This window comes from Neodiprion virginianus, chromosome 3 (genome assembly GCF_021901495.1).
Source record: "Neodiprion virginianus isolate iyNeoVirg1 chromosome 3, iyNeoVirg1.1, whole genome shotgun sequence".
NCBI classification, from domain to species: Eukaryota; Metazoa; Arthropoda; class Insecta; order Hymenoptera; family Diprionidae; genus Neodiprion; species Neodiprion virginianus.
In genome coordinates, this window is record NC_060879.1 from 4,619,457 (window position 1) to 4,644,963 (window position 25,507).

At 36.8% G+C, this 25,507-nt stretch overlaps 3 protein-coding genes across 5 annotated transcripts in view; 1 reads left to right on the top strand and 2 right to left on the bottom strand.

Annotated features, from left to right (window-relative positions):
* The first annotated feature begins 78 nt into the window (after positions 1 to 78).
* LOC124299818 (WD repeat-containing protein 91) lies at positions 79 to 4,054 on the top strand. Of its 2 annotated transcripts, none has more exons than XM_046753195.1 (9): positions 79 to 310; positions 580 to 844; positions 932 to 1,047; positions 1,133 to 1,320; positions 1,417 to 1,729; positions 1,813 to 1,934; positions 2,013 to 2,679; positions 2,772 to 2,925; positions 3,916 to 4,054. In XM_046753195.1, the coding sequence occupies exons 1-8, from the start codon at positions 191 to 193 to the stop codon at positions 2,916 to 2,918; spliced, it is 1,938 nt and encodes a 645-aa protein (XP_046609151.1). In that variant the 5' UTR covers positions 79 to 190; the 3' UTR covers positions 2,919 to 2,925; positions 3,916 to 4,054. The 2 variants fall into 2 exon arrangements, with proteins under 2 accessions (XP_046609151.1, XP_046609152.1); XM_046753196.1 differs by lacking the exon at positions 3,916 to 4,054 and adding an exon at positions 3,079 to 3,877.
* LOC124299821 (transcription initiation protein SPT3 homolog) lies at positions 3,706 to 6,007 on the bottom strand. 2 transcript variants are annotated; one of them, XM_046753200.1, is made up of 6 exons: positions 5,499 to 6,007; positions 5,115 to 5,333; positions 4,683 to 5,003; positions 4,146 to 4,333; positions 3,908 to 4,061; positions 3,706 to 3,735 (listed from the first exon to the last, which is right to left on the bottom strand). In XM_046753200.1, exons 1-5 carry the CDS (start codon positions 5,545 to 5,547, stop codon positions 3,924 to 3,926), a joined length of 915 nt encoding a protein of 304 aa, XP_046609156.1. In that variant the 5' UTR covers positions 5,548 to 6,007; the 3' UTR covers positions 3,706 to 3,735; positions 3,908 to 3,923. The 2 variants fall into 2 exon arrangements, with proteins under 2 accessions (XP_046609156.1, XP_046609155.1); XM_046753199.1 differs by having other exon boundaries at positions 3,706 to 4,061; positions 5,499 to 6,005.
* Positions 6,008 to 10,247: 4,240 nt separating this feature from the next.
* The window catches only part of LOC124301605 (uncharacterized), a 46,381-nt gene continuing 31,121 nt past the window's right edge, over positions 10,248 to 25,507 (bottom strand). The window contains exons 8-21 of the mRNA XM_046756887.1: positions 24,662 to 25,450; positions 24,023 to 24,224; positions 23,710 to 23,914; positions 23,297 to 23,388; positions 20,551 to 20,709; positions 20,073 to 20,268; positions 19,909 to 19,970; positions 19,647 to 19,811; positions 19,216 to 19,385; positions 18,329 to 19,117; positions 17,755 to 17,956; positions 17,452 to 17,659; positions 17,183 to 17,312; positions 10,248 to 13,845 (exon numbers count right to left, since the gene is read on the bottom strand). Of these exons, the coding sequence (XP_046612843.1) occupies positions 11,079 to 13,845; positions 17,183 to 17,312; positions 17,452 to 17,659; positions 17,755 to 17,956; positions 18,329 to 19,117; positions 19,216 to 19,385; positions 19,647 to 19,811; positions 19,909 to 19,970; positions 20,073 to 20,268; positions 20,551 to 20,709; positions 23,297 to 23,388; positions 23,710 to 23,914; positions 24,023 to 24,224; positions 24,662 to 25,450 (6,136 nt within the window). The 3' untranslated portion in view covers positions 10,248 to 11,078. The remainder of the gene's footprint in view (positions 13,846 to 17,182; positions 17,313 to 17,451; positions 17,660 to 17,754; positions 17,957 to 18,328; positions 19,118 to 19,215; positions 19,386 to 19,646; positions 19,812 to 19,908; positions 19,971 to 20,072; positions 20,269 to 20,550; positions 20,710 to 23,296; positions 23,389 to 23,709; positions 23,915 to 24,022; positions 24,225 to 24,661; positions 25,451 to 25,507) is intronic.

Genomic DNA, 25,507 nt, shown 5'->3' on the forward strand with positions numbered 1-25,507 from the left:
GGGCAAAGCAAATTTGTAGCGCTACGTTAGGTTCCATGGTTGCCAAATTAGAGATAATTCGTATGCATCGGAGGGATGCATTCTGCATTGTTGCCACCAAGTGGAAAATGGCTGGGTTATAACAACATAGAGCTGTCATTGTCTCGAATATTGAACAGTTGAAACAAAAAAACTTTCTTATTTATTGAAAATGTCTCATGTCCAGTATGTAGATGAACTCGTTAAGGAATACTTGTTATTCAGAGGGTTTAGTCAGACGTTAAAAGCCTTCGATAACGATCTCAAAGCTGAAAAGGAGAAGGGATTTAGAGTAAGTGATGCATGACGTTTTGCCCCTCTACAATTATTTAACAATAACAGACGAAAACTATCGCATCAAATCATCGATATCTTCACACATACGTATCAGATTAGGATCTTATACAATTATCAATGAGAGATCAAAACCCAAAACGAGATGCAAAACATTCAAATTGCTGCATATATTTAGCGATGAATATATTGCTATGAAATATCACAAATATATACTTTTTCTTTCTCTTCCATTGCACCTTATAGAAGCAAAATTATTATTTACAGGTTGACAAAATAGTTGATCAGCTGACACAGTACATATACAACTACGATCTAAATGCACTGAGAGAATTATGGGGCCATTTGGATTTGAGAATGTTTTCTCGTCTTGAGAATCATTTCACACCTGGTATAAGAAAGCTGGAAAATGCTGTATTGAAAATGTACCTGGTTAACGCGGCGGTTAACAACAAACAGGATCGTATCCAAGAGTTCTTTATTAAAATGGCACCGGAGCTCCAGGGTCATAGCGAATGGAAGGAATGGTTTGGTAAGAAAAGTGATTAGCTTTAGTTTTCAGTATTACCAACAGATCAATTGACTCGTTATTCACGAAATGAAATTTGTGCATCCACAGCGCTGCCATTTATTAAAAATCCCGAAGATAATCCTGTTTACTCGGTTCACTTCAGCAGGCAGTGGCAAGACACCATGCTTGTTTCGTTGCACAATTTTTTAGCTACAATATTCCAAGTGAGTATTATTCAAAGGATGTGATAAGAGAAGTAATACAAATCAAATCAAAACGTAGATTGTATCTATTTTTTTTTTGTCTCAGTGTATGCCACAGCCGACGTTGCTAGCTATAGATGAAGATTCGGTAAGACTTAAGCGTCTCCAGGAGGAAAATGACACTCTGAAACAGAGACTTGCTGATGCGGTTAAACCAGAGACAATATCGGATGTTAATGCAGGACCTGTACCTCAGCATCCACCAATCATGGATGATTTTTATATCATAGCTCAGTAAGAACCAAGATCTCGACATCTGAATCCAACAGAAATAATCTCAAAAATTGGTACACAAGTGCGTAACGATTAAATGATTTTCCTCTATTTCAGAGAATCACCTTTAACAGAGAATCCGAAGACGCTGAAAAACTTGATAAGAAATATAGGTGGCAGCTCTAGTCCCGTACTTGGTAGAAAACCTATAGTGAGCGTTAAAAAACAGATGGAAACTGAACAGATCACCAAGAGACTAAACACAAAATGTAGAATAAATTCGCTAAGCAAGTCAGAAGCTGTTGCCAAGAGAAGTATCAGCTGTGATTCAAGATTGAACAGTTCTAGGAAGAGAGATTCTTCCATAGACGCGGCATTTGAGAGAAAAAATAAAGAGAAAATCGACGCCAGCTACATTCTTCTTAGTCAGGTGAGATTGATGCACAGAAAATAATCGAATACGAGTGATTTTAAATATTCTTGACCGTCTAAAATGTTCCTTCGTTTTAACAGGAAGAATACACTGAACACAAAACGTCAATTATTCAATGTAAGAGCAACGCAAGTGGTTCTTACGTCGCGACTGGTGACGCAGATGGAGTAATTAAAATATGGACACCGATTCCGTCCCCAAAGTAATCAAGAAAATGCAATATCGTTACAATTATAGCATACATTGCTTATATTTTGCCAACCGACAATTCATTTTCCAGAACAGTTGCCACTTTCACATCAACAACGGCAAATTCCAACAATGCCATAACTGCTCTAGATTGGATATCAAAGAACGAAAGATACTTTTTGCACGGAGACAATAACGGAATAATTCAATTGCACGATACAAGGGATAGTAAAAGATTATGGGAAATCCATCACGAAGGTTCCCGAATTGTAACGTTGATATGTAATCCAGCCGAATCTACTTTTGTCTGTTCGGTGCAAGGTTCGGTGTCAGATTCCAGTGAAGGGAAACTACTGCTCTACGATATAAAAACAAGGAAACTAGAAAGAACTCTACCATTAGACCAAAACTTGACTGCCCTCTGTTCCACGTTCAATCACAATGGACAGCTATTGATAACTGGTCTATCTAACGGTAATATCGTTATGCACGACTTGAGGAGGAACGAAATAATAGATAATTTTAACTGCCATTCAAGTCCAGTGATTGACATCGAGCTGATAAACGACTTCACAAATATTTGCGCCCAAAGCGAAGACGGTAGATTATGTCAAAGAAATTTAAATCAGACAAACAAAAATACGTGGGAGATGAAAATTAAGGTGGAAAAAAATTCAGTACATGGAAAGCTATTCGCTTTTGACCAAAATGGGAGTCACATGCTGATTTGCACACAATCGGGCGGTAACATTTACAAGGTAAATAAAGTTTTACATCTCGGTGAATTTTTTCCCCAATTCTCTAACTCCATTGTTCGTGTGTTTCCTTAATTTATTGTATAATTTTTCAGATGCCACCTGGTACGCAAAAAGTATTGGAACTTGGGGGCCATAATGGCACGTTATGCTGCGACTGGTCGACGGCAAATCAATCTGGAACCTGTATCACAGGGGGAGCTGAAGGGAAAGCCAGAGTATCGACTCTACTTTCACCATGATATAAAAGTAAGATAAGCCTCTGTGTACATTCGTAGGGCAACTAGAAAATTGTACCTCAGATGATTTTGCCTATCTGAGATAAAGAATTCTGTCAATAGTAGACAAGTAGTAGTTTTTAAAAAAAATATACCATTTTATTAAAACTACGCGTATTTATAGAAAAGGGTTGAACAGATGTTGGTAGTCATTGTTAAAAACCTTGGACATGAAATCTTAGTTCAAACACGTGATTGGACAACCACAAAAGAAGCTATTATGGATTTCGATTGGACGACCATTTTCAAATAGACAAGTTTTTTAAAGAGAAAATAGTTCTCAGGTGTTATTTCTTAGGCAATAATAAATTGTTACTGAAACAGTATTGAAACAATTTAAAAGAAATACTTTAAAAACCTCGACAAGCCGTAATTTATAAAATTAGGGTAGTTTGTAAGCGGTTGAATGTTTTAAAATGTTATTGATATGTTTAATAATAACGATAATTCGTCCAAAAATAATTGACAAAATTGTATAGTTCTAATATAATAGATTTGTGGTCAATAATCAGAGGAGGAGGATACACGAATGCACGTTGAATATACCTATATTGTAAATCATGACATATACTGTGATGTTGATAATGATCTTTGCATAATTGTAGATAAATTTTATTACACGACTGAAAAATAAAAAGAAAAAGAATATTGTAAGCATGTAAATCGTGAATTTTGTAAAATACGTAACAAGAAACTTCCAAAAGTAGTCATTACTTTTCTTTGTATTTTTATTCCAAATCTAGCGTTTTTCCTCAAATTATAATGTAGTACGTACGATGCTCTGTAATTTTAGAAATATACACTTGATATCATGATTATTGAGTTTAATGAGTAATATACAACAAAATCGCAGTCATATATTGAAATATAAAACGGCCGTGGCTCGATAGCTATAAATAAACTGAAGCTATTATCAACATCAACCCTGCAATTATTTTAATACAAGCTCGTACCTCCGCAGCCTATGTCTCAACAAGCAAGTAATTTTGGGTGCAGCGGACGCAGCGATGATCTGTAAAATGGCCCTGTAATATCCAGCTGTGGTGACCAATACCTCCTCAATGCCTCATTTATTTCCGACGGACTGATCGGCTTTATTACGACTCCCTGTAATCCAAGAGATTATATAATGGAACAAGGCCAATTATTTGTGACTCAGGTAAAGGAGAAGAAATCCATAATCTCGTTTACCATATTATGCTGATAAGGCTTGTAGGTATAGGGATTACAGTGGTTTAGTTTAAGCCTTTCAATAGCGTCTCCATGAATCTTACTCTGATCTTGTCGGACCACAAGCGCCAAGTCTATAATTTGCGCGACAGTTTCGTAAGCGAGATAGCTCAAAATTTGGTAGCCTTGTTTTGATATTTTCACATCATCTGTAAGCGTTGATGATTCGATTTATGATTAGATACTGAACAGAAAAAAAATATATGTATATACTAGAATGGTTTTTTTTTTCTTCTTACATAAACTTCGAAAAGTTAGTTTTGAGCCTCAAATTAAGCCTCGTGAAACCGAAGCTCGGTAGCAAAATTCTAAAAGTTTAGTTCGAGTGTTTGAAAAATTCAAACCGGATGAGTAACCTTTCAGAATTTTGCTATAGAGTTCCAGTTTTACGAGACTTCGTTTCAGGCGAAAAACTAACTTTTCAAAGGGTACATAAGAAAAAAAAACTTAAAAAAACCAACCTGTTCTATACGCATAATATGGTTGAATTCACTTTACCATCCGGGCATACCCAGTCGCTGAATTTGTGTCGCTGTTTGTTATTTGTGAAGGAAGCGTGCCGTGCCTTTGAGTATTCCACATATTGAATTTCATCCATTTTTCTAGTGACCATCTCTGCCCTGATCAGTCTGTTCTGTTTAACGATATCAAAAGTGCTTCTATTTTCGAGTAATTCCCCTGTATTGTCAATCAATTGAATGAAATCATGATAAGGACGTTTTCGCTTTGTCAAAACTTCGCCACCGTCAGCCTCGAAAAAATTCCCCATACTCTCTGGTTGAACCGTCTTGTGCATTATTGCTCGCAGCTCTTTTACTTCTGAAACAAAAAGAAAACAGATCAAATTGGAGGGATGTACTTAGTTTACAGAGATAGATTCACAACGTACCAAAATTAATGAGACACCAATGTAAGAAAAATACCACTTGCCTAGGTACTTCAACAGCCGTTGAACCTTGACCTTATCTTTGCGCATGAGAAAAATAAAATCTTCAGGTGTTATTATTCTATTCCCTCGCCTATCAGCAACTTCGCACGCCCTGTAAACGATTGCTCGCATTTGGTGCAGTACGACATCCTCGATTATTTTTGCTGACTCTAACAGCGGGGCTGAACTGTCGCCAAATCCATGCATCATTTGACGGATTTCTAACCAGAAAATAACCATCAGCAATGTGGCGAAAATTGGATAATAGATAATGAACGAGCCTGCGGTATGGATTTCATATTCTTATGTCACAAACATAACCAATAGAATTCTACCTTCTTTATATTTATGTATACGTATATAATAAATTTATATATTTCACTCACCCGCTGTGTAGTTGATTGGTTCATTTTTAACGTCAGGTACACTTGTCATTTTTAAAGTAATTTTTAATGTTTGTTTACGTTTCGTTGTCTCTTTACAAACACAAATTGCTAGTAGCAGCCATCACATCGGCAGGTGTTCCAACCACTCTTGTTCCAAGTCTGTTCTAGGCTAGTAACCCTAGAATCTAAATGTTACTAGATGGCAGCGAAACCTAAAATAATAACGGCGCCTAGTGTCAGGCAGTTCTCATTACATGCAGTCATTACATATTCTGTATCCAGTAGCCGCACATAATGGGTTATCTATCATCACAATTGCAAGACTTGCTATGCTGTACCCTTCGCTTTTTGCTAAGTTCATTTCTGATATTTCCTGCCTTAGTGGGCAACCGTGCAGCTCAACCTTGAGTGGGGACTGTTTAAAGGTATTGTCGTTGTTTCGGCAAAGTATCGAATTAGTCAAACGTGTGTTCGCGGCACTCAAAATCGTCCTCACGCATGGACGCACACTCGCGTGCAATGTTTACTAATTGCCGTATCTGCGTCAAATCTCGCCGCTTGCCCGTCTCGCGACTCAAAACAAATCAGCAGCTGTATCTCATGTATTGTCTACTGTCTCAATATCATGTATATGTGTAATCTATGTATTCTCTCATTTCGTTTCATTTACTCTTGTCCTCAATCACTAGTTCGCGGATGCTATGTCGATGATCCATATCTTTTTGCCATCTCTCTAAACAGAATGGTATAAAATATTTTATTTTGCATATTTAATTTTATCCTTTAAAAAAATCCTTAACCCCTTGTAACCCCTTGTGACATTTCTGTAGCAAACTAAATAAGATCCTAAAAAATCCATACGGAACGTATTAATGACAAGTCCTTAAATGACATTTATTTTAAAATTTGGTTAAAATAACGGTGTCATGGCCACCATTATGCGGCTGCAGCCGTCTGCTTGTGATGTTCAATAGAAACATCTGCATCAGCGCAAGGGACACAAAGAAAACTGCAGAAAACCTTTGGTCCGTGTGGCTGCCGGACCGAGTTCAAACTTCAACCCGCCAATTCGGCGCCTGAATGACGTGGCCCGTCTTACAATTTTGGCGAGCTACCGTGAAAGGCTGGGGATTTGAACTCAGATCCTCCCGTTCCGTAGTCTTTGACGTTACACGCTACGCTACTACGGCCGATAATATAAAACAATTGTTTGGAGGGCAAAAGCCCAAAGATTTTATTGATGGACTATTTGAAAATTGAAAATTTAAAAATCCAACTTATTTATCTGATAGTGCAGCAAAAAGATTTATAAAAGTTATATGTATGTTATCGGATTATTTATATATTAGTATGGCATTTAATAAAGGTTGTAATGATGATATTAAGAGTGAACCATCGTGATGTCTTTTATTTTTCTGACACTACCACATGTGCACGCGTACGAGTGGATTTCGCAACGTAAATTCTCAAAGACGAGAGCATACTTTTCAAATGTTTTGTGACGATATGATTCCTTGTTCAAAATTGTTGTGGGTGAAATAGCAGTGGAAGATTACAGTTAAATCGAAAGTAACGAACAAAATTATTATAAAATATTCCGTTGTCAGCTGATACATGTATTCACACACTCTCAACGTCAACATGGCTACGGCTGAAACGCCTGCGATAGCATTTCGCTTGTTTAACGATTCACGGCACTTAGATACCACTGGAATTTATTTCACCCACAACAAAACAGCAGCTCGAATAGGTTAATTGCAGCTCCGTTGTTGGTTAAGCTCTATTTACTGATATTTTACGTTGCAAAAATTCAGTGATACTAGACGGCGCCACCATAACTTTTCGACTTGTCGCTGAGCTGGCGAGGTCTCGCGTGACGTCATAGCTAGCAATTCGAATCGTATTTTTCATCAATGTTTTTTTATGACGTTATCACGTAAAACTATCGTCCGTAAACCGACTTTACAGACGACCAATTTTTTTTTTTTTTTATTATTTTAAAAATGGTGCTGAAGTCGTCCCTTCGAAAAAAGTTGACCTTGCTGCTGTTAATGGATTTGGTGCTTCACTTATCTGAAATAAAAAAATTAAAAATGACCCTTAATTATTATGAGTATATCTATCGCAGGAACTAAAATGAAGAAAAAAAAATAAATAATGACAAAATGGCATATTGTCAAAATTAGAAGTCGGAAAGCAGCCTGATTTTAACAACGTTTTGCTTATAAAAAAATTATAAATACTTGATGGAAAATTTTCATTCTAGTCCCTGCGATAGCTGCCAGTGTACTTAATAACATATTTTAATTTGAGATGAATCGGTTGAGCATTTTTTTTTTAATTGATTAACATAAGACAGAAAAAAGTAGTTTCGAGATAGACGCGTTTAAAATTTCAAATAGGTATTTTCTCCAAAAAATTAGATTTAAACGTGTACTTCCATTAATCTGCAATTCCAGTACCATACAATATCCCTTCAGTCTTCTCATACTCTTCTCTCATATTTTCACTACCAATTCAGGTAGACAACTCAGGTAGCAGCTGCTTTTCTACGAACAATAGAAGTATTCACTGAACCTTCTACGTACTTTGGCGCCGACCTTCAATGGGCTGTAAAACTTGAAATACTCTGAATATCATTACCAAATTTTCACAGTATATTCTTAAGTTACTATACTTTCGAAATACTGGAAAAAAAAATCGATTTTTTGAAAATTCTAGACCGCAAGGTCCCCTTAAAAATTATTTCGAAGTAAAAATAGACTCGTCTGAAAAATTTAAAGTATCACGATTTGAAATAACATTACGGATATTATTAACAAGAATACGCAGATATCAAATTATATGAAAATTCACATAAAATTCTAACAATCATCTAATTTTTGAAAATTCATGCGTCCGTTTTTGTTTGTCTATTTTTTTCACGGAAATTGTGGAAGGCTGAAAATGTTTGTAGCGGCCGAAATTTCGTTCGGATTGGCTGAACAGTTCTTTTATAATTCCAAATAGTACATTTCTTGTGTAAGTAATACATATCTATAATACCTATAAGTAAAAATTAATTTACTCGAACGGATGAAGACATTTGAAACGCAATATTCGATACAAAGAAATCATTTTAATGTAATTTTCATTCATGAAAAAGCATACAGATGTAACTAACGAATCATTGTAAACGCATTATTTGTTATACGCATGTAATATGATAATATAGTAACGAGAGTAATAGCTAGAAATATAAATTGTGTGACGGTGTCTTTGGTATCAAGAAATTATGATACATCATACGAATATTAGCACTTGTTATTACAAAAAACTGAATATAATGCTATAATAATATAGTAAAATAGTACAATAGTTTGTACCCGTTGCAAAAACATACACATTATGTAATAGTTAGACTAGAGGCGAAACGTAAAAGAATTTTGTCTTTGAATTTAAATGCTCCCTTATTCCGGATCGCTGATTTACACTTGATGATAGTAAAAGTAATAATAAGTAATTAAAGACTGGTGTTAAATTATTATACGATTCTTTGACGAAAGAAAAATCGTAACAAATAATAAAACCCAGCACCCGATTAAAGCAATCTAATATGCACCAATTACAGGATTTTCTCTTCCTTTTCTATTCACACGCTGTAACGAACATTCTATGAGTATATTGGCGTTGCATTGTGGCGCTTGAAATTGAAGAGTTTGAAATATTTTATTCAATTTCATAAAATAGCATATTGTTCTTAACTATATTAACAGGAGTTATCTTTTATTATCAAATCACTGGTTGAACAATATTTTGCCCTATTCTAATACATCAGTGTCATTTTTCATATTTTCTTAAAAAAATTATTACACGTTTAATAAATCATGACGGCAATAATTTTTTTTTTTTTCTGTTCATAGACGTATAACATTGCAGACGGAATGTGGGTAATTAGTTTGTCCGTGTGATGTTCAACAATGATGAATTAATCGCATTGTGAGTTTGATTTTTAATATCAAATCCTGTAGTCATATGCATAGTATACTTTTAGTTTCATAAATTTTTATCCCGTGCTCTTAATTTTATGTAGATTTCGCAATTTAAATAAAATGCATGGCATGAATACTAGTATTATTACTTGATAAACTCAACGATCCTATAATTACTAAAAGACTTTTCAAGGCAGTGTATAGTTTTTGAAAGCGACTTATGTTAAAACTCATGTGAACCTACGTCATATAAAAATGTATGTACACATACGTGTAGTATATATATATCGTGTGTGTGTGTGTGTGTGTGTGTGTGTGTGTGTGTGTGTGTGTGTGTGTGTGTGGGTGGGTGGGTGTATGTATGTATAGCTACACATACGCTACACGTACTTTGCGTCATATGGTAATTTGTAACTTAGCTTAACGTCCACACAAAGGTACGTTTTTATCAAATTTCACTTAATTCTATATCCGTACATATCAACATATATACAAAAAATCAGTCAAATAAATTACACTCTCTGCCCTCGTTGGGTAGCTGCTTATATTCCAAAATTCCTTACATCGTATATTTGTATCTTTTCTAATTCACGGAAGCTGTATCTGTGACTGTTAAGATAATATTATACATACAATCGATTTTGTTTTTCAAATTCTAACGGGTTAAATAATTATTTAATGCTTTTAGGCGATGATGTATGTATTACATACGTTGTATATTATACTGAACTTTGCTATAATTTGATTGAATCAAAAATTCATTAATATTTAATATCCCTGTTGAATTTAATTCTAATATCATCGATCGGTACATTATCTCGAAAATACAATATTTATTCGTGTTTGATTTTTTTTTTTTCATTTCATTTGTCAAACTCCTTTTTCCAGTAAGATTTGGTCTTGCCTAAAAAAACTGCTCTATTATAATATTACAACAAACATTTAATTTCTGGTGTATCACAGAATACAATAATCTTCATCTTTTTTATTTGAATATTGAAGTTGCGAAAATAGATTTAAAATTTTCTATCATTTTTTTTTCTTAACTCTCTCTTACGTAAAGGCCTTAATTAAGTATATATTTTTTTTTATTTTTATCAATTCATCAGGACTTTGAATACTTTGGAAAAACATTTCGTTTTCTTTTACCAAAATATCGAATTTATACATATTATATTATTATGTACACGCTTTATACGAATATTTAAAGTTAATTTTTTTAATTAAATTAACATCCTAGCTTATATATCTATTTACGCAATAAGATTTTACGTTTTGGTACTAAAACTTTTATACGATCGTCTTACCAAGTATAAATAGCACATCCTTTTCTAGCAGCCGAAACCAAACTCTCGTTTGAAATTAATAAAAAATATTTCATGCCGCGACTGCCATTAAGGGATAACGATTAGTATTCAAAAATCGTTTACTCCATCATTTTTTCGTTTATTCTCTTTCTTAGTCAAATTGTTGTCAGACGAACTTGGAAAATATCCGAAAATTTTAAACAGCGTTAGGTTTGTAAAATTAGTATCAAATTTTACAGCACAGCAAGCGTTCTTGTGAACGAAAAAACGTCTTTTCAGTGAATCTCAACTTCATATTGTATTCACTTTTTTGCACTACTGCTTCGACCAACGTCAATGGTCTTACCGACGGCACTTTTTTTACCAATCGCGGACATAGTTCTCATAGAATTAGTATTTTTGTTTATTTCAAACCTCTGCTGCAATGAGGCAACGTTCGATTTACTACCAGCAGCTTTTTGAACGGGATTTACTTTAGTCGTTTCGCCACCGACCTTCGCCTCATTTTTCGCTGATGTTTTCGTTTGCAAGGCAGTTTTATTCGCCGTACTTTCCTTAGCCGATAGAGATTTAGCTATACTTGTATTACCAGTTGGCGATTTTTTCTTATCGACAAGACTAGCAGACTTCATCAATATGGCTGTTGGTTTTGGTGGCGTAGTCGGTGTTTTTACGCTCCTTGTCATCGTCGGTGTTTTTACAATATTTTTCATTGTCCCGGTCATGGTTTTAGGATTGTTGCCTAGGACATCCGGCGACTTCGTCATATTCTGGCTAGAGTTTGAACAGCTTGAAACTAGGTCAGGACTATTTGTAGCGCTCAAATTTAGCGCCGAACTCTTTGGACTTGACGAAGTACTCTTCAACGACATCGTACTCAAATTTGAGCTAGATCCATTTTTATTCAAATTATTTGACGACCTGTTTAAATTTGTATTAGATTTATTCAAGCTCGGGTTAGACTTGTTCAAACTTCCGCTTTGCTTACTAGATTTCAAACTGGTCTCCGATCCCTGCCTGGAGGTCTTTAGGCTCGTGTCAGACCCTTGCCTTGTGGGCTTGAGGCTCGATTCCGTGGCACCCTGTTTACCAGTCTTAGTATTCGAATCAAGCATCTGTTTCGACGTAAACGGTTTGCCAAGATTAGGCGGAGTCTTTGTCCTGTTCAACGGGGGCTTGGCGGGTATTTTAGATTCTTCTTTTTTCTCATCTTTCTTCAAGCTCGTGGCCAAAGATGCCATCGTTTTATTCGTAGTAGTGGAAAATGGTTTGAAATTAAGATTACCATCACTCGGTTTCATTCCGAGCTGTTTGGACATCTCATCATTGATATTTGGGTTGTTAGAATTCAGGGTGGTTAACTTGCTCTTGCACACGCTCTTAGAACCCTTCTCAATCAGCTGCGCCTTCGGTTTATCAGAATCTTTCTTATCCTCAGACCGAGGCACGTTCACTGCCGATGGATTTAGGTAGCCAGAGCTGGTCGTCGAACTTGCAGAATTGAATTTACTCGAAGGCGAAGTTGAGTAGATACTACCCGGGGCTTTGTAGTGACTCGAATTAATATAAGTTCCCAACGAGCTGTTTGACCCGAGATTTTCTGAGTTCTTGTCCATCTCTTCCTTCTCTTTTTTCTTTCTCGCAAGCGTCGACGTCGAGTAAATAGAGTCAAAATTTCTGTTAGATATTTCGGAAACAATTTCGGACAGCAGTCCCATCGAATCAGCGCTGCTTCCCGACTTCGGTGAGGTTTCCAAGGGTTTCGGTGACTTGTACTCATTCTGTACAACGGGCAGTTGGGGTTCAACTTTATTGCGACTTTTTTCAGGCACTGATTCTTCTATTACCGCATAAATATTGTCACTGGACGGAGATTCCTCCATTATTTTACCAAGCGAAGGCTCGTTCATCAGATTCATGCAGTCGTCGTAAGCGTTGTCTTGGACACTGGGAGCGCTTTTTATCGGCGGATTTTGGTAGCCTGGTAATCCGGGAATCTTTACACCCGTTTCCGAGATCTTTTCATTCGAAGGCATTCTCGGCGGTCCCGGAGGAGGTGAAGTTGGTCTAGTGCTGGCCGGTATGCTGGTGGGTCTTTTTGCAGCATTGGCTTGTCTCATCGAGCCAAAAGTGTGAATGGCAGGTTTTGCAGTGATTTTGCTGTCTCTCATGGACTGTGCTCGCATAACTACAGCCTTCTTTTCTTCCCCGTCAACCTCGGAATGAACAACCGGGATGGCAGGTGTCGATATTTCGATTTCCTTTTGAGGTATGGGATTGGAAATCTCCAAGTTCCTCAGTATCTCCTTATCGATCACCTTGTTCGCCTTGTGGTGTTGATTTCTCGGGAGCGAACTCGTGTTCTTATCCTCTTTCTGAGCTGGTTGTGAGTTTGACCTCATAATCCCAGAGTTTGGACGCAATATGGAAGCTATTCGATTCAGAGCGCTTCCCTTCTCTGGTTTCTTTTCCGCTTCCGGTAATATCACATTTGTCAAGGGAGTGCTGTTCGGCCTTGGCGGTTTCGGAGGAATCGACGTTGATGTTATAGTTAGAATCTCGGGTGTCACTTTTATCGGTATATCAGGAGCTGGTCTGCTCGGTACTTTAGGACCGATTATTTCTACGGACGTACAAGTCGTTGTCGATAGTACAGGGCTGCTTATCAATGGTCTGGCGTTGCAGCCCGGATTCAATGGAGGAAGAGCTGGGGCGATTGAAATTTGATTGGCGTGGACAACGCCGCTGGACAGCGTACTTCTCAGGGTGTTACTTCGCTGGGCTAATTTAACGTTAGTCTTTATAGCTACTGTCGGAACGGTCGGCGGCGGAGGCGCAGGTTTCGACGGTTCGGCAAGCTTGGGTAGATTCTGGATCGGGGTAATTGTGTACCCCTTAAACTGACCAAATAGATTATTGTTGAATCGCTCGTCTCTCTCTGCTTTTGGCAGCAGGCTCGCACAGGCTGAATCCTGGCTGAGAGTAGAGTCGATCGTCTCAATGTTTCGAGGTATGGGACTCGAACGTTCGATCGTCTTGATAGACAGGGTGTTGGCAGCTCGTTCGACCCTGAAATTTCAAGCAATTGTTAAGCGAGGATGTTGTCGGGGTAAAAAGCGTGATAATGAAGTAACTACAACAGTTTTCAAAGTACGGACGATTGTACTGTAATGAATAAACGAATGAACAACTGGAATACAGCCAGCGAGCATGATGCTAAACTAATAACTGTATTTCAGCTAACACTCAAACCATTTAAACAAACTTCATATCTGACTTTACAAGTATAATATGTAAAATCGTATGCTGCATATCAATTATTATCTGAATTGAACCTGTACCAACATCATGATAATCAACCTATTCAACCAAATAATTAAATCTATCTATCTATTTATAAACATAACAAGAGTAAGATTCACAAACAATATTTTAATACACAAGCATGCACGGTTCTCTAAAGAGCTGGGTACAGTTAGTAAAAGATTAGAAAGTTATTAGCAAGCAATGGAAAAAGGAAGAATGTCAAATTATGAGAAAAACAGAACGGGTTTTACATAAGTGCTATTTTTTTTTTTTTTTTTATTTATTATTATTATTATGCATACAAAAGTACAGACTGTCCATAGCAATATACATGCTTAAATAATTAAGTATCATCATCATCATCATCATCCTTCACTGCATTGAATCACTGAATACTGAGTGTGAGTACGCCAGCTTCCAGCAAGGATCAGTCGATTATCTCATTTTCTCTCAATTGCAAGTTCATGTTGCCTGAGTTTGTTAATTTGAGGGTAGAAAGAAAAAGGAACCAACGGTGCTCGATATTAGAAAATTAATCGAATTTACGTCTTCTTTCGATAGAACAATTCGAAAACAAAATTGAACTCTCTAATGCCTAATATGAGTTCAATAACTGAAATTATTGAAGGAGAATTTTATCATAAGAATCAACTTTGTTTAGGTTAAACATGCCCATGCAACTACATCTGTGAAAATAATAAAGTTAGAACAAGGCGAAATGAATTTCCATTGTTTAAATTTAAATCAAATGCTGGTTAGCTAATTTACGAAGTGCGGTTCAAAATTCATGCATTTGATGCACGTATTAACCATTTGTTTATTTCATATTGACAATATATCACCAATTTAATTTATTTTACTACTACTACTACTACTACTACTACTAAGACTAAAAATAAAATATACTAAAACATGTAATTTGTTCTCATCTTTGTTGTTTAATTTTCATCTTTTTGTTCTTCTCTGTTCATGCAAACAATAATTCATGCGACGAATGATGCTAATATCATTTGCAAATGTGAGATTCGTTTACTATGCTTCATGAAATTGACGAATAACTACACTTTATCCTAATAGTATATTAAATTTATACAAAGTGCAAATCAGCGGTAACTGATGATGGCGAAATAATATTAGTTTCTATTACCTAATTAGTAAAATGAGATAAAATTAATCATATTTGTCAAAATAAAGAAGAGAGTATCACTATTAACAACATACTTGTGTTATTGCGGATAAAGCATAGTATCGTTCATCAAAATGTGGTTTTCGTAATATTAAAAACCAGCCAAAATTGAATATTTTAAATTCTAGTCTTACATAACGAACTTACCACACTAAACATGTTAGCCAATAGACTCTACATTGTCCAGCAGGTAAGAGAGAATAACAAAGCGTACGATACGATACTACGATCAAGATCAAATCAACTAAGTATTTTGCTAACAATATGACTTTCCAAATATTGCATGTTTAAAAAAATAAAATTTCTTAAAAATATTGTCAATTATAGATTAATAGTTCTAATGATATTCTAGGAATTGAATCAAATTGGAATCACAATTAATAGAGTGTATATGTTGCAACACTAAACTTAAAATTCACGAATACACAAAACGAGAAGTGAAAAAAAAAAAAAAAAATTAAATTATAAATTGAAGAAAAGAGACTAAACAAAATGTTAAAATCATGGTTTCTAGGCCACAAATAAAGAGCTTATTACAATACACAGATAATTTGTTCTTTGCCAGTCTGACGTCCCGATTTTGAGCATTTGTCCTCATATAAAGGTATCACTAGAGATACATATGTCATGTAGTATATAAATTGTGACTTGATTGATTACATTTATAATAATTGATATGCAACTAGATATATATATATATATATATATATATATTATTTCAATATACCGCAGCTGTTAAAACAGCTGATACTCAGTTCGACTGTTTAATATTAATAAATATTATCTCCTGCAACTTAAAACCACCACCACACAGCCCTCCCCCCCTGTAATGTAATGCATAAATCACAAAGCTTTAAAAGTTCTCAAACAGTTATGATCCATGCATTAGATTTTCTAACTGTTATATGTAAAAATATATCTTAAAGATGTGAGTATTTGAGATCGTATGTAAGGATATTTCCTAATCCATTATAGAAAAAATTACTATCGGTCTGTAATTGTAGTGAGAAATTTTTTTTTTTAATATCAAGGATTTAAGCGAGCTCTCCCGTTAAATGCCCAGCTTCTGAAATTACAGATATTAAGCAACAAATTTTATACACGAAAATCATGTCAGGTATCAAACCTGATACACGAAACATAAATTATTACCAAAGTCGGCCAAAGTGAGACAGGTTGAAAGTTTGAGCAGGAAATGTCGGAACAAAAACTGAGATATTTTAATTCCATAATTTCGGTTTAAGATTTTGAGGTGGAGCAGGTGGGGGAGGAGCCTTTTTATTGTAAAACAGTACGGTCGATTTTGGTGTTGGATTGGATACGTTGGTATCCGATGTGTTTGGAGTAATGCCAGAAGTGCTACAGGGGCTTTCTGTCAAATGCTGAAACTTAAGCTCAGTCTTAACTTTAAGACCTTTGAAATTTTTCGACGGTCTTCTTTGAAAGTTTTGTATCTGTTCGGATATTTTCGTACCTAATTCCTTTTTTGGTGCTGGGAGAATTTCGGTTTTATATTTTTTAACACCGCCGGGCATAGCGAGAAATTCCTGAGGATGGATGAACTCCAGTTTCAGATCATTATTCAAAGGCGTTGATTTCTGAACTTCTATATTACTGCTGCAGCCCATGACGTCAGGATTAGTACTCGATACCAAATCAGTCTTTGTTATTTGCAAATGAAGTTTGTTAGGCTCGTTATCGCTAATAGTGAAAATTTTATGGTCCTTTCCGTCTTGACTCGGCCCAGTTTTCGTTCTATCAGTCAAAAACTGAGGTACTAATTTCCTCAACAGATTAGCACTGCTCATACAATTACTCAAGCTTACACTTATACTCGGACCCACGTAATCGGTATGAAGTTGGCTCTTAGGCGGGTTACGCTTCAACTTAAAGCAATTTAGATTAGGTACGTACGCTGATGTAGCGCCTTTCTTCCACTTATATCTTCCGCTGTGCCTGGACCATACGAATAATCCTATCAGCACCAAGACGGGCACGATACCGAAGAAAATAACGTACAGCGATATTAAGAAGTCTCTTCGTGCTGTAATTGATAAAGAAAATTTGGGTTTTACGAGTTAATTTTTTACAAATTATGCCCAAGGCTTAGCTCTGAAATTTTTTCAACATAACCACTTTAAACAAACAAGTACAGAGGCATAAAAATAATAAAAATGACTTACCATTCGGATCTTCAGCAGGACCGCTATCGATGGAACCGCCAACGCCAGTCTCGTCACATCGGGGCGGTTGAAATCCTAGGCGACAGTGACAGTGGCCTTGACTATTACAAACCCCATTCCCACTGCAATTATTTGGACAAGCATCGCTGCCAGCAGGTGAAGTAAGTCTCATCGCCGCGACGGGCATACACTTTTGGTTAACGCACATCTGATTGTCGTGAAATAAAAATAATTTGATAGTATCGGCGACGCTAGAGTAATAAACGATTTTTTCAAACTTCTATAAGTTTGGCTCATATTTACCTTGCCAGTGCCACATTTAGCTCCGTCTGGCACAAGACCAGGGTCAACTTCATTCAACCCTAGATCAACGATTGCTGTTCTACAAGGTATAATTTGGCCACCACTGTTCAAAAAGGAGTGACTGAGAATAGCGACCGTTTCCATGCCAAATTCAAGTCGTTCGTTGAGATGCTTACAGTGAAGCATGCCGCAGAGACTATCTCTGTAAATGAAAAATCATCATCGTTTAATCGCTTTTATGTTTTGCCTTGCGAATGGAACAGCAAGTGAAATAAGATTACACCACCTCGAAACTTATGGTAGAAACTAATTTTACAACATAGCGAACCACTGTTTGTTCAAAATTCTACAGGAATGCGAGCAAGTCCGAAAATCGTGGATATTCGTTGATGATTTGTGTTTTTTATACACCTTCAAACCAAGTACTAAGAGCTTTCTGAGAAGCCGAGTGTTTTTTAAATAAGAGGTAAAGTTGACCGAATCTTCAATATCAACATTCATCTAAGCTCCCACAATGCCGTAATCACTTAATTAATAAGATAACTGAAAACTCTGATCAATATAATTAACTCACGCGTCATTGCACCTGATGTAAGTATCGTTGACTCTGTTATACCCGCAGTTACCGAACTTCGATCCCTTGTTATTCATGACGTAGCACTGCGAGTCGGAGGAAGAGCCTGAGGGTCCCCACAAAAGTTTGCACTGATCATTGCGAGTCCTACAAGTACCTTGATAGCAGAAAGCTTTTCCATCGCTGCAAGTTTCTCCGTCAATTTTATATACATCAGAGGGGCAAAATTCGCTCTGACCCGAACAATATTCTGGTAAGTCGCACTCATGTTCAGCCGAACGGCATTCCATTCCCGCAGGTTTGGGTCTGCATGTATTGAAATCGCAACATTCTCCTGTAGCGCAGCTCGCGTTGGTATGAAGCATGCAAGAGGTAGCGTTGCAGCAAGGATTGTTGCAGTTTTCTTCCAACCCGCAATCGCACTGTTCTCCAGGTTCGACGAAACCGTTCCCGCACATCGAACTGCCGAAAAGTTTCTCCGGCTTATTTCTCAGGCAGTAATCCATACCGTGCTCGAAAGCGAGAGCCAGGTATTCCAGGGAACAAGAAGACCAGTGTGTGGGTCTTGTCGATCCACTGGAAGGAGCCATTATGCATCTATCGTCGGGACAGCTGCAGTCAAGCGTGTCGTGCTCCATGCCAAAATTGTGCCCCATCTCATGGGCGATTGTAGCCGCTACCAGACCGATGACATTGGAATGGTCCATTGAAACACCACCAGAAAATTCAAAAGTACAGATCGGACCTTTTAGAGCCTTGCCCACAACGCCGCCTTCAAATTCTACTTTCCTGTACGTCAAGAAAGAAAACTCGTTGAAAATAAATCGAATCATAAGAAGGTATTCAACTATTTTATCATGTCTGGTATATTTTATAGCGTCACTCACGTCAAAAGCTGCGCATTGTCGTTGGGTATATTTCTGACCAAATACTCTCTGCGGTATTTCAGAAAGTTGGACAGAGTCGTCTCACCATTTGACGAAAGCGAAATTTCATCTACTTCCGTCCAAACTTCGATACCCACCAAAGCGATGAAAATATTTAAAGGCGAGTACAGCTGAAAAACACATGATTACACATTATTGTGTGATATCGATAGTTTACGGTCCGTATTCATTTATATAAAAACCAAAAAAAAAGAATTATATGTATACATAGATATATCATATATATATATATATTTTCATTAATTATGAAAACTCCAGATACAAAACGAAAGGTATTAATGCGAGGAAAATCTGCCGATCATACTCTTCATTTGAAAATCAATTTAGTCGATACAGTTTGTCAAATAGGTTCATTCGCATAATTTACTCACAGCATTTATAATGTTGGCAATATCTTTGCAGTGATGATAAACCCTGGCCATGTTTTTACCCAGGGCAAAGTATCCCTTCTTATCGATGACCATGACCAACTCTACATAACGGGATTCCTTGTTTGCATTATACGGGCCCCGAATATCACCGGTATCTCTTTTATACTGTTAGAAAAGTGAACAAAATTTGTTTTTTAATTTAAAACGATAATCAAAATCACAAATACTGTCAGGAAAAAAAGAAACGTTTAGTTAAATTTACCCTGAGCATTCTGTTATTCTCTAGATGATCATGAATGTTGTGAGGCTGAGTTCCGGTATATCCTAAAACATGGAACAAGTACGGAATCAATAAATATCATTAATGCGGCAAAGAAATTACGAACTAGAAATTTAACATCAACCATAGATAAATGAGACAGTTACCGCAAGTATTATTCGCTACAAGATCGTCGTGCTTGTAGAGAAAATGTGGAGCCTCGAGAGTTTCGTCTTGAGGATGAATATAGTGGAGAGTTTTTCCGTCAAAAACAACCCCGCTCATTCCCCTGCAAGTTGATACCGCTGCCCATGAATCTGGTATACCTCTGATGCTTCCTTGGTACTGACAAATCTCAATTTCCTTCAAAAAGAACAAACAAAATGTGATTTCCTCCTTTATGCTAATTTTAGTTCAATCGTAAAGAACAGAAAAGATAAGGGAACGCTTGAGGAGAATTACATTAGAAGTGCGGTCGTATAAGTTTAAACATAAGATCACTGAAGTAAAAAAACAAAATAAAGTAGACTAAACGTGAGTGGCTACTAAAAGTTCAAATGAAGTGTACAATATGTTTGAAGATCGGGGATAATTGTTAAACCACTAGAAGAAAAAAATAAAGACAGAGAAAATAGTTTTTGTCACCTCTTTTGAAGGTTTCACTGTCTCAAAGGAACCCTTTTTAATTTGATGACGCAGCTGGTGTCCAACGGGTATAAGATCGGTGTTAAGTCGTAGATCAAGGGTATGTTCAACTCCATCGACAGTAAATGCGACCGTCAACAGCTCCGCGTGTTTTAATCCCTGAAATAAAATGAAAACGAATGATTAGAAGCAATCGAAACTGTGAAATAATAACGAATATCACGGGGAAATAAATGAAAATAAAAGCGAGATCAAAAGTAGCGTGAAGAATTCTAATTTTTTCCACAACTGTGAGTTACGGTTCATGTTGTAAAACGGCTGTTCGAACGTTCAACTCCCTGCTTTATTGTGTCTAAATTTAAAATTTTTAATTTTAAATAAAGTTTAAATCTAGTATTTACTTATAATATTAAAGATTTTACATCCGTGATTTCGAGTGATCATTGTGCATGTGACATTTTTGTCGGGGAAAAATAATTTCGCGATTCAAGAAACGGTTTCAGAAAATTACAGGGGCATATGCTGTTTGCACTTTGTTAAATTTTGAAAATTAATAATTCGTATAAATACTTATTTGGTAAACATTATCGGAATCCGGTAGTTAATGTAACAACTAATCGCTCTGGTTGATTATACAAGGGCAAATAATAAGTAACTTTCCAGTCACCGACTAAAATTTGTTCCTTAAGAGTCGTAAATTTTTTTGTTGTTGATAGACGAAATACTGATTAGATATGCTGGCGCATAAAAGAAAACGTAAATCAAATTATAAACCACGTATTGCCGTTACGATATTCTTTGGATCGTAAAAATTTAGATCGACTTTTACGTTGAATCATCTCATGAGTCAAACGGTCAAAACTCGGACAAGATCGAATTTTCGAATGGTAAAAGTTCCAAGTCTCGTTCAAATTTCCGAAGGCTTAAAGCTTGAGTTCCGAATAATTCTCCAATCAATCACGAAAAATAAATTATCAAAAATTTTCATCGGGATTTAACCCAGAAATGTTTCAAAATTTGAATCATTGGTAATTTTGAATTTCGAACAGATGAAATTCGACAGAATTCTATCGATCTGTTTCGAATGGTACAAGTTTCAAGTCTCGTTCAAATTCTCGAAGGCTTGAAACTTGAGTTCCGAATGATCAAGCACGAAAAAAAAACTTGCAAAAATTTTCATCGGAATCGGACCCAGAAACGTTTAAAAATTAGAATTGTTCGTAATTTTGAATTTCGAACAGATGAAATTCGACAAAATTCGGTTGATCTTAATTTGTCTTAAATCCAAAATCTTTACTCACGAACGCATATTTTTTGCATCAAGCGTAGACAAAGCAGCAAATTATTGTTTTTTGTTTTCTTTTTTTTTTCCATGTATACAGTAGTTTCAATGACGAATCAGTGCAATCGCGACGAGAGATGAAGAAGCGAGAAAAGGGAAGGAGGAGAGCCGGATGTTCCTTGGATATTCATAAACCGGATGTAACGTACTTCCATCATTAATCTCCGTAATATTGCCGGCTTGAGTCACTCACAATGCTTAGAAAGAGCTACACGGGCTTGACGGTGAATTTTACTGCCTTTCTTAGATTTCTGATTTGCTACTCGAGGCTCAAAGGTAAGCCGAAAGGTCTATGTATGAGGGTAGACACGTGGGTGTGGGTGAAGGGTGAGTCGCGTGTTCTGGGTTAATGCCTCGTCTCGTCGGCTCAGGTTTATACAAGCATTTTAGCGTCAGCGTGCAACGATACTTGACGATTATCAAACGTAGTAGAGAGGCGAGAAGAAACGTATGGAAAAAAAATTGTCAGACTAAAAACCGACGTTTTACCCACAAAATCGTCATTCGTTGCAATTCTCGGATTCCACAATTTTAACGAATTAGCTTGATAAGTATTTTTCGCTAAAACTATAAGGGATTAAAAAAAAAAAAAATCCTTATCAACATTTCTCATAGAACTCGGAGAATGAAAATATTTACTTCGAGTTATAACTTTGTGCTTTGAACAGTTTTCTGCTCTCTTCTTTCGTGTTTTTTCATAGCTTCGGTAATTCTTACGATAAAACGGCCAGGAAGAAGAGAAATAGAAAGTAAAAATAATAACAGACTAGGTATGTACGTCCAGAGTTGAATAAAACATGGAAACTTGTCCTCTGTGCTCGTAGCCTCCACTGTTATTATGCAAACTGTGAATCGATTTTCCTTTCGCGTGTGCAACGGTTGTAATAATAATAATCGTGGCACGGCGAAAAAAGTTTCTTGATATTGCGACTATCATTGATGAAAAAAAACTACGAAAAAAAAAGGAAATCAAACGATATCAATATCCTCGTATAATCTTGAGGTCAATAAAAGGTTTGTTGTTTTTTCCTCGTACAGTATCAACGTTGATATGTAACCCCAAGCCTCGAAATTATTATAATTAGATTTTAAAGCACAACGCCAGCACTGTTTGGTTAAATAACAAAAACGATCTCATTAATACATAGCGATAATTAGCCTAGAACCATCATCGTTAATTCTAATTCACGATTATTACGTAGCAAAAATAATACACGGACAGTGTGAAAATATTTGAATAGATAAGTCTTCGGACATTTTTTATGACATGAAAAAACACTTATCTTTACTTTTGGCAAGAACATTAACTCGAAATAAACATATTTCAACCAAAGTTGAGATTGCTTTTTTTTTTCTCTTTTACTTTCTTGCACCGGCATTAAAATTTCAACGAATAACACTTACGTCTTCTTTGGTTGAAGATAACTCTCGTTTGGTTCTGGGATGAGATACTGTAAGAGTGACTTCGACACTGTTGTTAAAGTCCGACGACGGTACTGCAACACATAACAAATCCCTTTCTATGATTAATTGGTTTTCATAAACAATATGCGTTGAAATTACTCGACTTTTCGAGAGCTGAAGCGTGTACCGTAAACTATAAAAATTACAGTCTATCAAAGTTTTTAGCCATCTAGAAGAGAAAAAGTTTTCAATCGTTGTATCACGCAAGTTAAATTAGACAACTGTCGATGTATTGACCGTTCTTGAGATATCCTATCAATCTGAGGCGCAGTAGGCAAATAGCAGTACTTATGTAATTACTCGACAATTTCTTTCTTTCTTTCTTTCTTTACAAATAGCAGTACGATTCTCACCTCTCGATTTCACAGGACCGCTATCGATGGAACCACCATTAAATTCTTCATTGCACAGAGGTGGAGGAAAGCCGGGATTGCAGTGACAGTGACCCAGGCTATTACATACTCCGTTACCATTGCAATTATTTGGACAAGCCTCATTACCTGCCGGAGTGGAGAGTTTAACTTCTGCGACTGGGACGCACTTTTGATTCAGGCACATCTGATTATTTGAGAAAAAATAAAATTGTTTAATATTAATGACGTTAATTCGTATGAAAAGTGATCGGCACTTACGATGTAATGGAAAGTATTTCTCATAAATTTTTACCTTGTCAGTACCACATTTGGCTCCGTTAGGCACAAGGCCAGGGTCCATCTCATTCAAACCTAGATCAACGATCGCTGTTTTACAAGGTATAATTTGGCCACCACTGTTCAAAAAGGAGTGACTGAGAATAGCGACCGTTTCCATGCCAAATTCAAGTCGTTCGTTGAGATGCTTACAGTGAAGCATGCCGCAGAGACTGTCTCTGTAAATGGTAAATCATCATCGCTTAATCGCTTTTGTGTTTTGCCTTGCGAATGGAATAGCAAGTGAAATAATACACCAGCGCGAAACTTAGGGCAGAAACTAAATTTACAACATCGCGTAAAATTGTTATAATGTAGATATGAGAACTTTGTTTCAAGAATACTTTAAACAAAGCTTGCATGACAAGAAGATCTTTTTCCGTTTCAAATCGCGAAATGCGAGCGAGTCTGAAAATCGTGGACATTCGCCGATGATTTACGTTTTTTATACACCTTCAAACCAAGTACTAAGAGCTTCCTGAGAAGCCGAGTGTTTTTTACATAAGAGGTAAAGTTGACCGAATCTTCAATATCAACATTCATCTAAGCTCCCACAATGCCGTAATCACTTAATTAACAAGATAACTGAAAACTCTGCTCAATATAATTAACTCACGTGTCATTACACCTGATGTAAGTATGGTTGACTCTGTTATACCCGCAGTTACCGAACTTCGATCCTTTGTTATTCATGTCGTAGCACTTCGAGTCGGAGGAAGAGCCTGAGGGTCCCCACAAAAGTTTGCACTGATTATCGCGCGTCCTGCAAGTACCTTGATAGCAGAAAGCTTTTCCATCGCTGCAAGTTTCTCCGTCAATTTTATATACATCAGAGGGGCAAAATTCGCTCTGACCCGAACAATATTCTGGTAAGTCGCACTCGTGTTCAGCCGAACGGCATTCCATTCCCGCAGGTTTGGGTCTGCATGTATTGAAATCGCAACATTCTCCTGTAGCGCAGCTCGCGTTGGTATGAAGCATGCAAGAGGTAGCGTTGCAGCAAGGATTGTTGCAGTTTTCTTCCAACCCGCAATCGCACTGTTCTCCAGGTTCGACGAAACCGTTCCCGCACATCGAACTGCCGAAAAGTTTCTCCGGTTTATTTCTCAGGCAGTAATCCATACCGTGCTCGAAAGCGAGAGCCAGGTATTCCAGGGAACAAGAAGACCAGTGTGTGGGTCCTGTCGATCCACTGGAAGGAGCCATTATGCATCTATCCTCCGGACAGCTGCAGTCAAGCGTGTCGTGCTCCATGCCAAAATTGTGCCCCATCGCATGGGCGATTGTAGCCGCTACCAGACCGATGACATTGGAACGATCCATCGAAACACCACCAGAAAATTCAAAAGTACAGATCGGACCTTTCAGAGCCCTGCTCACAACGCCGCCTTCAAATTCTACTTTCCTGTACGTCAAGAAAGAAAATTCGTTGAAAATAAATAGAAGATTGAGAAGGTATTCA

What these genes read in the sequence shown, in the direction of transcription:
- LOC124299818 (XM_046753195.1), top strand. Translation starts at nt 191, where the DNA reads ATGTCTCATGTCCAGTATGTAGATGAACTCGTTAAGGAATACTTGTTA. An exon ending in TTTTAGCTACAATATTCCAA is followed by an intron (nt 1,048 to 1,132) that starts GTGAGTATTATT and finishes TTTTTGTCTCAG; the next exon opens with TGTATGCCACAGCCGACGTT. An exon ending in GATTTTTATATCATAGCTCA is followed by an intron (nt 1,321 to 1,416) that starts GTAAGAACCAAG and finishes CCTCTATTTCAG; the next exon opens with AGAATCACCTTTAACAGAGA.
- LOC124299821 (XM_046753200.1), bottom strand. Translation starts at nt 5,547, where the DNA reads ATGACAAGTGTACCTGACGTTAAAAATGAACCAATCAACTACACAGCG. An exon ending in ACGGCTGTTGAAGTACCTAG is followed by an intron (nt 5,004 to 5,114) that starts GCAAGTGGTATT and finishes TTTTTGTTTCAG; the next exon opens with AAGTAAAAGAGCTGCGAGCA. An exon ending in AGCCTTATCAGCATAATATG is followed by an intron (nt 4,062 to 4,145) that starts GTAAACGAGATT and finishes CTTGGATTACAG; the next exon opens with GGAGTCGTAATAAAGCCGAT.